This window comes from Oryzias latipes, chromosome 20 (genome assembly GCF_002234675.1).
Source record: "Oryzias latipes chromosome 20, ASM223467v1".
NCBI lineage: Eukaryota > Metazoa > Chordata > Actinopteri > Beloniformes > Adrianichthyidae > Oryzias > Oryzias latipes.
The window spans coordinates 9,120,811-9,135,028 of record NC_019878.2 but is presented as its reverse complement, the minus strand read 5'-3'; the positions used below and the strand labels follow the sequence as shown (position 1 = coordinate 9,135,028).

General features: G+C 41.0%; 1 protein-coding gene across 5 annotated transcripts in view; it reads right to left on the bottom strand.

The window, feature by feature from the left end:
* ccny (cyclin Y) overlaps window positions 1–14,218 on the bottom strand; it is a 34,378-nt gene that overhangs the window by 2,797 nt on the left and 17,363 nt on the right. For 2 of the 5 annotated variants that reach the window (XM_011488728.3, XM_020712415.2), the window contains exons 2-11: window positions 11,437–11,511; window positions 10,489–10,509; window positions 8,614–8,648; window positions 8,490–8,513; window positions 6,489–6,589; window positions 6,355–6,390; window positions 4,901–4,958; window positions 4,660–4,779; window positions 2,293–2,459; window positions 301–463 (exon numbers count right to left, since the gene is read on the bottom strand). In XM_011488728.3, coding sequence (XP_011487030.1) covers window positions 301–463; window positions 2,293–2,459; window positions 4,660–4,779; window positions 4,901–4,958; window positions 6,355–6,390; window positions 6,489–6,589; window positions 8,490–8,513; window positions 8,614–8,648; window positions 10,489–10,509; window positions 11,437–11,511 — 800 coding nt within the window. The remainder of the gene's footprint in view (window positions 1–300; window positions 464–2,292; window positions 2,460–4,659; window positions 4,780–4,900; window positions 4,959–6,354; window positions 6,391–6,488; window positions 6,590–8,489; window positions 8,514–8,613; window positions 8,649–10,488; window positions 10,510–11,436; window positions 11,512–14,218) is intronic. The other 3 variants (XM_011488729.3, XM_004080889.4, XM_011488730.3) reach the window with 3 other exon arrangements.

Sequence of the window (14,218 nt, the reverse complement as noted above, 5' to 3'; positions counted from 1 at the left end):
ATTTATCAATGTCAGAAAACTTCAGGCCACCAGGGGGCAGCAGAGCACACAGCAGGACTGGTCCATACAGCTTTCACCCGGTGACATTTGTAAGGGTGTTTTCAAACATCTAACGGGTTTCTCAAAAGCTTGAGATGTATTCTGCTTTTTTGTAATGAAGGAAAATCAATTCTTGGCAATCGATGCCGTTTTTTGGCATAAAGGGAGAAAAAAATCATCATACATTTACACATTTTCTTAATAAAATCTACTTTTTGCAGCTTTTGTGTTAAAAAAGATCACACAATGGTGTCCTCTGACCTCTAGTTTCTGGGCCTTGTCCCTGCTGAGGGGTTCCAGAGGGAAGCTGAGGTTGTTGGCCTCGGCCAGCGAGCGCAGATCGAAGTAATACTTGGCGTAAACACTGGACGGCACGTTGATGTTGAACTGCAACAACTCCAGGAATTGGCGCTCCAGCTCGTTCCTTCAAAAAACACAGACAAAACAGAAACTTGTTTTGAAATTGAGAATCTGGTTGGATTTTAGATTTAATTGAAAGTGGATTGACTCCAAATTATTACATCCAAGCAGACGGCTTCTGACTTTTGCGTCTCAAAAATCGGTGTCAAGCGTCAACAGATTCATGGCTCGTGCTAGCTCCATCCCTCTTCCTCGCCCATGCTCCTCACCCACACGCTTCACAGGCGTGCAGCAACAGACGAGCTAAATTTAGCCCCCGCTGAAGCCGAACTCTGCCTAATAACGCTGCTTCCTTTCATCTTGCCCAAACACTCATCTATTTTTGGTTTTGGTTGTTTGTTCTTTCCAGCTTTTGTTTTCCAGATCAGAGAAAAGACTCAAACTGGACCTCTTTGGTTTAAAACTGGGTTACTGTTTCATAAATGATCAGATGACAGTTACACAGTAGTGTGAGAGGCTGAACAAACTTCTCTGCAACGCCGACTCCTGCGTCTGCAGCTGTGGTGGATTTTTACGTTCTGGTAGCTTGACGTCATTGGGCAGTTTCTCAAGAAAAAGATACTTTTCTTGTTTTGGGAAGGCTACTTAACAAAAATGAAAGCATTGCCCTGCTAGGAAGAATTATTTAAATTTAAGTGGATTTCAGTAATTTCCTGCAGTCAACACAGTTTGACTTGTTGCCTGCAGGCAGGAGGAGAATCCAAAAAGTGAAAGGAAGTAGGATTACTCTTTTACCAACTGTTACTTAAGTAGACATAAGAAGGAGTAGGTATCCAATTCAATAAAGTAAATAAGAAAAAAAGGTTTAAAAACTAGTTTTATTATCTCAAACTTTATTTACTTCAACTAAAATGTGAATCTCCACTTCACAATTAAGGTTTCTTTTTAAAAAAAAAATAAGAAAAACAACAAAAAAAAAAAACCCCTATCAAATTAGACTATGTTGTTACAATCCTATCCTTTTCATAAATCTACCTGGTTTGATTCTAGCAGATCCATTTTTTGAAATTAGGAATCAAATGGAGAACAGTTACATTCCAATTTAGGGTTTTTGTAAATCTTGATATAATTGAATAAAAAAGAGCCACAAATTAAAATGAAATGTCCCCTTATTTAATGCCATTACTGCAAGAGTAAAAGCCTTGATTGATAGTTAGGATGAATGCTGCAATCATTTGAAGCAAAACAAAAGTATTTAAAAGATTAAAATCCAACATACATGTATATTATAACGCTACAGTGATGATGTTAAAAAAATGTACTTCAGGGAAAACACTGTAAAGAGTAAAGAATGAACATAAGTCACCAAACACATTCTTTCGACCCCCATAACTCTTTCAATTTAATGGATTCTAATGCGGAGAATAGCAGCTTTCAGCCGTTATACAGCACACGAGCACCACAGTCCTGCATGTTTTCCAACATGCCCTCCTCTGGCGTCTTCTAATAGCCTGGTTCCGGTGTCTCCAGCTAATCAGTCATGATTAGGGCTAAGATACCTGGAAATCACGCAGACTGCATGGTTCCCTAAGTGCAGATCAGTAATTTCTTATTCCTCAAGGTTGTGTATTTCAAGCAGCAGTGGATGCAGTTTGTCTTCCCAGCAGCTTCTCTGAGACCAGTTTGATGGAGATTTTTTTAAAGTTTGCTTTGGGACACATCTAATTCCACAAACTGACTTATAGAAATCTGAAACCCAAAGTTGAGTGGAGCGACTGGATGGTTTGAAGTTAATTGTGTAACACTGTCGTTGTTGCTTCGGCCTCCTGGATTCACAACTCTTCAAGGCGTTCAGGTCCTCCACATGAGTTGGTTGTGTTTCCAGTGACTCACATGTCTTCCACAGTGATGTCCTTGAGAATCTGGCAGTAGTCGACGTTCCAGACCGCCTGGTCGTCCCAGACTTTTGAAGCCAAGAGGATGGCTCCAAGCACGATGCGCTTCCAATTGGATGGGCAAATGTCGATCTCGGCGTAGGTCAAGAGCCTCTCCAAATAGACCTAACAAAACAAAAAAAGACAATACATAAACACCATAAACACAGTATCTTGCTTCTCCGCAGGAATCTTCATTTTCGCCCCACTTGAATCATTTCAGAGGCTGATGACTTTCCAAAATTCCCAGCAACTCTGTTCTTTGAAACAGTTTTCTTTTAACAGCTACATTTCCAACACATCAAATAGCCAACAGAGCCTGCAGGCCTTTTACAAGTCAGTGTGGCTGACTCAGAGCATCAAATGATCCTGCACAGCTTCAGGCATCAGCCTGTGATGATCCGCTGCTCTGTTCTCCAAGGAGACCACTGATGTCTTTCAACAACCTGCCAAAAACATGCAGACCTAACAGTTTTTTATTAGACCAGGAAGCTGCAGCTTTACTATGCATTCATGAACACGTTCACTTTTTGCTGTTTGTTATTGACAGCACACACTTTCATTCACATGTCTAAGCAGACCCTTAAAATGCAAAATCCAAGAACAGACGACCTCACAAACCAACCAGAACCAGCTTCACAGGGACACAAAGCCTTCAGGTCAGGTGGACTGTGATACCTGGTTCATGGCTAAGCAAGAGACTAAGGAAACCCCTTCCCCAAGTTAAGAAAGGGCCACCTGACCTAGGAGATCAGTGCCCAAAGGTCAGGGTCAGAGTTGCTGGTGTGGATAGATCCATGAAAGATCATTTCATTACTTCAGACGGATTTCTATTCATATTATCATTTGCTTTTTAAGTTTGAAAGGTATTTTCATCCTATGCAACACTTTGTGTTCCCTTGGTATAAAAAGTGCTTTTAAAGTAAAGTTCGATCTGTCTCTTCTACAAGTTTGCAAAGAACTTTGGCGGCCGACCGGAACAGACGCTCCTCCGCTAATTAGGAATCTCTGCTTGGGCGGCCCTGTCAGAGTGACAGTGAGAGCCTGAGAGCCGGCTGCAGCTGCTGCTGCACGGCTGACAGCAGCAGCAGCTGCAGGATCATCATATGAAGGTGGGTTTGAGCAAACAGAAAGGTTGGGGGGGGTTGCTCAATTCTCCAGTACAGGTTCGCCCAGTTTTTGAATGCAGACGGCCCGTATCCACCCGTAACTTGAATGTTGGCTGTTTTACTTTCATCTTTAAAGTTAGTTTAGGCTCCAAAGAATGTGACTTCAAAAAGTGGCGTCTCCCTCTGGATCATATGGCGGTATGACTCCACAATCAAACATTTCTTCCTCCTGCAATCATTTCAATCTATAACAATTGCTTTTATTTATACATTTCTTTCTGCAGCATAATGCAAATCCACAACAGCATCTCTGCATGCCTGTGTGATGTTCCTCCTGTTTGAGACTCACTTCACCTTCACCTGAATCTTCTCTGCAGACGTCTTCATTCCCTGACTGGACAAGCAAAGCTCCTTTCCATGTTTGTCTATACATTTATGGAGCTTTGATGTAAAAATGATGAACAAGAAGAGACAATAAAGAAGCTCAAAGCATAGTCGTACATATGAATATATGTATGCACAGATTGGGGCCAACTCGGTGTTTTTCAGTCTCCTCTTTCCTGCTGTTCATCAAAATAAAAAAATAAAAATAAAAACTCTGTTATTGGTGGAGACAACCAATTAAAAATGGTCAATCCTGACCTATGGAGATCCTCCGTGCCTCTTTCTACCTCCTAACTCCTTATTGTTAGCTTAGCTGCTTGCATATAAGCCACCCCACGACCAGTAGCTCTGTTAAATACTGTTCGCACGTTGGGCTTTATTTGTTGTAGGAGACAAAACTCGGACGGAATCTCCTATGAGGGCTTTTGTCATTTTGAAGATGCTGCTGAGAAACAGCTGGAGCGAAAATGTGAAGAGACGTTTCTCATCAGGAGTATGTAGAATGGCTACTGCGGGAAAATAGTACGCATATTTAAACTAATTCCTAATCTGAGAGTCAACAGAAGAATGCAGACCATAAGAAAAATAAATAAATAAATAAAATGGTGTGCCTTTCTGTCATATCTGCCATACTTCACACTCTCAGCAGTTGTGAAAGTAAATGACTCAGATCAAACTGATGCTGCCTCACATTTTCTATGTTCCGACATCATTGGCAAAGACCTGATGGCGTTCCTTCCCTTTCAGACACAGAGAACGCTCATGCGGCTCCCCGCGAATCATCGCGGAGAGAGAAAGATTGATGCAACACCTCCTCAGGCATGTCCACTCACCAGAGTGACGATGGCGCACTCGGCCGTGAGTTGAGCTGCACTGAACAGAGTCCTGACGAAGCGGTAGATCTGCTTCTGCTCCGGATCGTGTTTGTCATAGTCAGAAGGAACCTCCGATTTCTGGAGAGAGTGCCAGAGACGAACAGGAGAACGGAAAACTGTTAAACGGCTCGATGGCTCCTGAGGGATCAGGAGCTGCATTTGGCACATAATGGAGATGCATGTGCAGCTGAGGCCTTACCGTGAGAGGATGCAGCTTCTCGTCAAAGATGTCTAACAGCATCTGTCCGTCAACGTCTCTGCAATGAGAGAGACGGGGGGAAATATTGAGATGTCGCTCAGAAAATGACAGACTTCATAAAAGCCATCACTGGGCTTCAAACTGCAATTTTTTTGGTCACAGAAGAACAAGGTGTTTTAGAGTGGATAGATAAGGGATGGAAAAGAAACCTTCACACCAAGGAACCTTTTCAGACGGTCTTAATGTAAAAGGGCGATTAAAAGCATTTAAAAAACAGCTGATAATCCCAGATACATCAGAGTAGGGTTCATTTGTGCTTTTTTTTTTTAAACATTTTCTGATTCAGGTTCGGATTCTTATTCTAGCCAAACAGCCACCTCATTCCTTTTAGCCTCAAAACATTCGAATGCAATGCATTAGTCGTCCATCCAGTGAGCATTGATGCCCACTAGTTTTTCAAAGACTTTGGGGAAATTTCCGGGGCATTGGATTTTGGAATTGGAGATTCAGACAAAATGGCAAACGCTTGCCTGTTTTCCAGTCCTCCCTGACCAGCTTGCTGCTGATTAGCTGACTCAATAATTCCACATCCTGATTGACTGAACACAACTGATTTAGGTTTTCAGCATCAAGCAGTCTAGGGAGAGCTGGAAAACAGGCAGGGGTGAGGCTCTTGAGGACCAGCCTTGGCCCTGTACAGTGCACTAAGTAGTAAGTAGTGAATTTGGGCAAAGCCTTTTCAATTGGGCTGAGCAGCAGAGTTGAACGGCTTCACCCCATGTTTTGCATTCTGGTACCTACAGGTGCAGTCAATCAGGGTCCAGGTTCCAATGGTCAAGAATCATTTTGTTTAACTGATCTAGAAAGAATGCTACTTTCAGATGTTGCATTGTTTGGATGAAGGGACCATCTTGTATACCACTGTAGGATGTATTAAAATGTGGCACATTTAAAAGGGAAATGGCAGTGTTCAATTGTGTTGATAGGTCGAATCCAAATTCGTCCCCTACCCCTCCGGCTTCTCCCTATCCTTCCAATGGTAGGGGCATTCGAATGGGTAGGGGTGTTGGAAATAGTTTTTTGAAGGGGAAACCATTGCAGCGGAAGGCTCTCTTTCTCTATGTGAGGGTAATCCGCGTCGTGCTGTGTCACGGAGAAGAAACGCATTTCTTCATGTTTACACGCCTTTTCAAGTTATAAAATTGATGTGTATTTTCCGAGCGCTGGCAGCTACGCGCTAACGTGGATGACCGACAACTGTTGATGAGGTGGGAGTGACATCCAAGTTAGAAGACAGTATTTTTCTTTGACTCTCCGTTTGGATGGCTGACTGTAGGGGTAAGCAGAAGCCGTAAGGATGGGGCAAGAATTCGGATTCGGCCTTAATCACAAACTCCTTAAATTTTGGCGAATGATTGGATATTTTCAAAGACAATACAAGATATGTCACATACCTGTTCTTTATGTGGTAATAAATTGCAAGGGCTACACTGTAAAAAAACACAAAAAGGACACATTTAAAGTGAAACCATCAGATCATTGAGCTACAAATGTCTTACATGAGTCCCGGGGGAATCAGACTGGTTACCATTTGATGGTGTATTTGAGGTTGGGTTGACTGACGGTGCTCTCGTCAAGAAATATAGTGGAACAGGAGCTGTACTTCCGTCTCACAGGGCCTGGATGATGCTGCGAGGTGCATACAAAGGAGGAGACAGCCACAAAACAAAACATTTTATTGACCACCTGTGCCTTACTGATGACCAGGAATGTTGGAAAGATCCAGGACCCAGTGGTGTATGTAAACCCCAGATGAGGACATGACAGAGGCTGGACAGCAAAGGCCGCAAGTTTGCAAAGGCTGTGACTAGGGCTGCACGATATGAGGAAAACTTGCGATATGCGATATAAGTGATCAATATGGCGATAACGATATAATTTGCGGTATATAAACAAATAGAAAAATAACCAAAAACATAATTCTCATTTCATTGCAACAGTTTGAAAATTATACTCCAAATGACCCTCATCGACATAGGTGACAATCGTCTAACATCACAGGCGTCCATCTGATTGGTCAAAACATAAAGGGATTTATTTGATGGGTTAAATGCTTCAAGCTGCCATAAGATTGTTTTAACACATTTTGGGTTTACGATTTATTGCGATATTTACCGTCTTTCACGATGTGCATATTGCAAAGCTGGATATTGCGATAACGATAAATTTGCTGTATATTGTGCAGGCCTAGCTGTGACGCTTTTAGTGCTCCAAGTCTCAAACAGTAAAAAAAGGAGGGACAGTTGTAGTGAAACAACTTTAGAAATGAAAGCATCAAATTAGGAGATCTCCTTTGGACTGAAGGTATTGAGCCAACTAAAAGGTCTCTTTTATTGTCATTAGCAAATTTTTTTAAAATGTTTTTTTTGTTGTTGTGTAATACACACTTCATATACTGAACTAAAACAAAACGGTGACCTAAAAAAGAAAAAAAAAAAAACAATTGTAGGGAGAGTGAATTGCTGCATCTGTATAGCAGATGTATCATTACCACAACTACAAGGAACACATGAATCTACATATCCTAATGTGGTCTTCATTGGACCTTTAGGTGGAATAAAACCATATTAGAGTAAAGAAATGAAGAAACTGGAATGGAAAATTGAGACGTCTTCCTGACTATGATTTTTAAAAATGTTTCTCTTCTGTCTGTTCTGCATTGGGTCAGAGAAACTCGAGTCCATTCAGTTTCTTTATAAGCACCAGTTGAGTGCCAAGGTTGTGTCAAGCACTGCAGAAACAAAGAGCTTTAAGACAAATCTCATTATCCACTTTCTTTTAAACATTCCAGGTCATTGCAACCCAATCCAGAAGGTCCAGATTGTCTTGTGAATTTGGTCATGATTGACAACGTATCAAGAATCGAGGCTTTAATTGCCGTTTTGAAGGGCGCCACTGGTAAAGTGCTAGAAATTCTGATCTAAAACAAAGAAGTTTCTTCAGCTGTTTCTGCCAGAAAAAGATGTTAGTACTTTAGTTTCCACTCGTGAAGCCATTTTCCATCAAATTTTTAGAAACATGTAACCATTTTATTATTCAGAATGGTACACAGAAAAAAAAGGATTGGTGTGGGATAACAAGCACAGAAAAAACATTTAAACAAATCATATGACTGCCATTGCTTGACAGAGTTGTACAGAAGAATGACATTAAAGTTGAACTCATTTTCATCCACTTTTACTGTGAAGGATTTGCTCTCTCTCTTTTTAGTGGGCATTTATAAGAAATTATATTATTTATTCAGAATTATAAGCAAATGAAAAATTCCATTTAGAGAAATGAAACAAGCTAACACGTCTGCGCTTGGAGGGACAAAACCCTCGGTCGAGGTCATTTCTCTTTTTTGAAGAAATTATGGATGAAAATGATCAGTAGTTTTAAATTTGGGTTTTAAACACACATTCAATCTGCTAATGAAGTGTGGTTATGTCAACTTACAAACAAACAAATGTTACAAAAGTTTGTGTATTCTGTGGACAAAACAAACAGAAAAAGCTTTAGCGCACTTCAAACAATTGCAATGTTTTACCTTATTTTCCGAAATGTGTGTAAACTTGCAAAGAAACAGAAGACGTAAACATGATTTTTCAGCATTTCCTCGGAAAGTGAAAACATTTCTTTAAACCAGTCGGTCTTTCTGGAGTCTCACTTACATGGTTGATGTAAAGGCTCTTCCGCTTTTCTCGAACTGGAAAGAAAAAAGGACAGGGAGGATGTAAGCTTTGTGTTGGTGCAGTACACACGCCCCACAGACAGGGGGCAGCGTGCCTCCAGGACCCTGCAGTCCCTCAGCTTTCAATTCTTTTAATTTTTGTGCTACCAAAACATGATTTAAAGCATTTACTATTAAACCCAATTTCTTTGTTAATAACCTGTTTTATTTTTCTGTTACACTGGCACATATGTGTGGGAGTGAGCATGGCCCCTTCAGCATCTTGTCATACCCCTGTTTACAGCAAACTAGTGAAGATTTTATATGAAGTAGAGTTTTCTTTTTATTTATTTCTCTTAAAAAAATCTGGTAATTGTCAATGCCAATTCATTTTCATAAAAAGCGATTCCCAATTATGTTTATCTTCACAAAGATAAAAAAGTTTTGGCCACAAATTTAAATGTAAAACTTTTTTTCACATTTTTAAACATGTCTGTAAAGAACCAGAACACAAATATAAAAAGCTGATTGAAAAAAAGCAAACTACAGCAGACAGAAAGCACAGAACTATGCAAGAGTGTATTAGTGTTTGGCGTTTCACATCCCAGGATTGATTCTCTGAAGCTACGTTCACTCCGCCCTTTGCAATGCACACTTAAGTGACCACCTTGTGCTGTCTTAGATGACCCCACCCTTACATTGACATGTTCTCCCTACCATGACAAAGGTGGATAAAGGTGGAAAGATTTCATGTAATCCATGGACACCAGTGAAGATCACAAATCATTGAAGAAAAAAGGTTCAGCGCACTGTCTAGTGGGTCTAGATGACCCAACTCCCAATGTTAAAGTGCCTAGGATAGCACAAGGGTTACTAAAAAGTATATGCAAACATGCACAAATGTCCCTTTCTGCAGGGGTCTCAAACTCGCGGCCCGCGGGCTATTCGTGGCCCCCAAGATGATATTTTGCAGCCCCCGCCTTAAATATGAAAGTGTAATGTTAGTGCGTCCCGCTAGCTCTTTTAATAAATGACACTTTTTCAGTGTTGTGCGAGGAGCTGACGAACCAACCAATCACAGTGGGGTATATGACTCTCGGGTGCGTGACACTGAAGTGTCAACCTTTTAACAATTGATCATGGTGGAAAAATGAATAATTGGGGCTTGTGCCCAGCTGGAATTATGTGATCACAAATCTTTCATATATGGACAAAGAGCTGGGAAAGATAAAGCCTGAACAAGATTCACGGGATTTTCACTGCTTTGATATTTCGCAGCAAGTCTTTTCCAGCTGTACAGTACATGCGCTTGTAAACAGTAGCATAACAAAAACATTAAGCTGCTCCCTGCTTGTCCAGTGTGAACACCATATACTGAAAGCGCTTTTTTGGATGCGCGTCACGCCCGGTGTGGACGTAGCTTAACAGACATAGTTGCACATGTTTATCCTCTGCAAATGACCGTGCAATTCTTCCAGGCAAAAGAAGAAAAAAACTATATTTTCGTTAAATATTTTGGATAAAACAAATAAAATTACCAACAAATACAGCAATCAGTTTTATCACTTTACTTGACTTTTTAAATAAAAAACGTACAAAAAGACTCGATCTGTCCTTACAGGATTTATGATCATGGTCATGCAGCCGTGTTTATAATCAGGCCTGACATGGACCAACATGTGCAGTGAAAGAGACAAACAGGCAGAGTGATATTGGTAGAAAAAAACAAAAAAAGAAAGAAAACATATCACCTATGTCAACATTGATAATGTACAACAACCCAGTAAGTTTTGGAACTACAGGACATGACGATTGGGAAGCCCAAACACAGAGGAAGCCACCAGCCTGTCCAGCACAGACACACCTACGTGCTTACCTTTTCTGTTGGGCACCACAACTGAAAAACAAGAGTCCAAGTTGGGGCTTGTTTGTTTGCAACACCAATGTTCACAACAGTTGTCACTATTAAGTGTCAAAAAGAATTTGGGGATAAAGAAATCAGAAGTGAGCATCGGAAGTGTGAATTACACAATCATTTTTTGTGTATTTATTGGGTTGGTCATGTTGAGGGTCACAACGATGCAGGAGGCTACCCAGCTCCTGAGGGGTGAAGGCGGGGTACGCTCTGGACAGATCAGCAGTCCTTCACAGGGCAACACAGAGTCTAACAACCACATACAGACCTTTGGGACAATTTAGAATAATCCGTTAACTTATGTAACATGTCTTTGGACTGTGGGAGGAAGCTGGAGAAAACCAACATATGCATGAGGAGAACATGCAAAATCCACACAGAAAAAATCCAGCCGGGGTTTTGAACCAGAGCCTTCTTACTAATTTCTACTAAAGATTTGAAATTAATATAAAAAAGAAAAAGAAAAACACACATAAGGGTTTAATACGGTTAGAATTTTCTTGATGTTCCAAAACTGCAAAATAATCACATTATTTTTTACTGAATTTCTCTCTAGAAATGTCGTTCTGGACTGAAATCTCTGATAATTTTATCATAGATAACTGCAAACAAACTGAAAAAATACTTCAATATCTAAAAAAAAAAGTGTTTGATTTGACCAGCTTTCAAGGGCAAAAGAGACTTTTTGCATTTTTGCAACATGTCTTACAGAAAGAAAACAACAAGGGGTGAACATTTGATGACGTGTTTCGGTTAGACAAGTGGGAATTTCTTTCAACAAAATGTACGGGGCGAAGGTCAAAGTAAAATACAAATTTAAGATATATAAAAGTGATTAGTGTGTTGTGTAAAGGATTGGAGATGTTTTAAAGAAGAGTTTCAAGACATGAGAACCACTACAACACTTACCATCAGTTTGTGACTTGCTGAGGAAGATGGTGCTGGCCCTGGGGTGATCCGAGGGGTTGTACTCCATGGGAAGATCTAAAACAAATTTTAAAAAGAAAGAGAAGAAATGCTTTAAGTTAAATAAACTGTAGACCAGACAGAAGGGTCATCATCAGTCAACATTTGATTGACAAAGAAAACCGAGGGAACGGGACGTTCCACATTGTTGGGTTTGCTGGTAATAGGGTTGGGCCGATGGACGATATCATCGTCCATCGTGATGGGTGACTGACATCCCGATGGAGAGACCACCATCGTGATGCCACGCCCCCGCCACGTTGCGCGTCGACACCATAAGCCGCGGTTACATGTACAAAATATCCTGATGGGATCAATGGTCGGATTAGACTCCAACCGTGTAGATGGGCCCAGAAAAATGTTTTCAGAATGTAAAAACGTTCACTAAGGTCACAATTTCGGTCGGAATAAATCATTCGCACATGCGCAGTATTCGCACATGCGCAGTTTGAAAACCGGAAGAGGATACAACTTCCGCCGAGCGGCTTTTTTTCCAAACTTTATTGAATATAACAATTCAATACAAAACGATAACAGCGCCGAGCGGCTATATATATTGACATGTCAGCTCGGTAAAATACGAGATGATCTTCTAAACGTGCTTTTAATAATGTTACGGTTATTATGAAACACCTGTTCGCTCATCATTTGAATTTTAATCCGTGTGGTCAGTGCTTTTTCTGAACGGAGCCAGGATTAGCAGTATGCTAACACTGGCTAACAACATTAGCTTTGGGTGGCGCTGCATGCTGTGAATAACATCAGCCTTTATTTAGTCGGGACACGACTGGAAACACAAATCCACGTGATTGTTTGAATGTTTTCTAAGGACTGAGCGACATTTCTGCTTTGATGCTCAAACCGCTGTGTGTCTGCTGACGATCTGAGCTGTGCTCAGAGACACTTTTAGACCCGGTTCTGAGTTCGATAGCTCGTCCCCCTAGAGCTGCGGGACGGATCGCAGTCTTAAATCTCCCACACATACCGCTCATGTACCCCCCCCCCATCAAACACAGAGCTGTAAATCCGCACTCCGCCGGTCCACTCCGCCAGTTAAGTGCGGGAGCGGACTACTGCTTTCTATTTTGTTTGTTACTTTTTCTGTTAAAGTCACTTCCCTCAGTTTATACTGGATCATCGCGGATTAACCATTAGTTGGGAAATAAAATGAAAAAAGCAAAATAAGGAATAGCAGTTATATAAGAACGAAAAATGCAAAAATACCCCCCCCCCCCCGACGATGTCATCGTCCATCCCGATGGTTGACAGCAAACATCGTCAACGGCCAATTTAGGGGACATCGCCCAACCCTAGCTGGTAATGAACCCAACTGTGTGGAAAAGCAATCCGTTAGCTGACAATATGCCACATCAGTGATGAGTAAACAGCTTTGTAAATCAATGTGCTCAGCAAACACGGCAGAATGCAATAGTTCTGTTTTATTTCGTTGTCTGCCGAGACACTTGCCACCAGGAATCGATCGTTTCGAGCGGCGAGACTGCAATAAACCCTTTGAGCACCGCATAAACGACGAAGTCAGCAGCTGGCAAATGGCTTTTGCACATAGTGTGGGTTCATACATCTCAATTTTCAATGAGGTTTACGTACACAAACCTGATAATTTATGTTTGTCATTGAATGTCATTGTTTTATCTCAAAAATATTCAAAATGACCAAGAAAGCACAGTTTAAAAAATTGATCTTGGCGTTCATTTATGCTGTAAAAATGGTGCTCTTATTTTGTGCTGTGTAGCATATGGCTGCTGTGCAGAGCACTGAATCTATCACTCACTTAAATGTCCTACTTCTCTGTCCCGATTTGATCTCACCCTGAAACTAAAGAAGAAAAATCTGCCCTCCATACATATATAACGCCTGCAGTTGACAAAACTGAAGGTCTCTTATCTGGGCTGATATTGTATTTCCAGAACTGATTTCTTTAATCAAAACTAAAAGTTATTTAATTTCCTAAAGAAAATGAAGATTTTTTTTTTTCATTTAATATAATAAAAGATAAAGTCTGAGGACACCCACATGGGTTAATGAATGTACCACTACAACTCGATATTCAAAAATCCACTGAGTGGATTTGTCTTGGATCAGGAAAACCAAACAAAAGAGCGTGCCAACAGGAAACGAGACAGAATGAAGTGAGGAGGGCACGACAACAGAGGAAGGGCTGATGAAAACAGCTAACAAAAGGTAAAAAAAAAAAAACAGAATTTGAAGATCCTGTTCTGTAGTCTGATCAGTGCTTAGCACCAGCTTGCCTGTGGCTTTGAAAACACTGTGGGAGGGGGGCACAGCTCAGGGAATGGTGGAGATCACAGCCAACATTCAAACAGCTGCTATTGTCTCCAAATTCTTCTGAAGTTATGCTTTTTTTGTGCTGGAGAGCCACTTCAGGAACCTCAAAGGACCCTGATGCACACGCAGATACAAACCACCGTGAGGGGGTCGGGGTGCGGACACTCCAAGATGGGTGAGTGGGAAGGACAGGAGAGTACTTAAGGAGGACTGAGGGCGGGTTAATGATATGGTGCAGTTTCCCACAGAATCAAGAAATAAATGGCCATTTGTTTGTGAGAACAGTGGTGCTGAACTGGAGCGTGTGAAGTTGATCAATTATGCGTCCTATCAAAAAATGGCGGTTTGAAATGGCAAAATTACATTTTGGTAAATTTTACAATAAATTCAAAGGGGGGAAATACCAAAATCTGGAGAA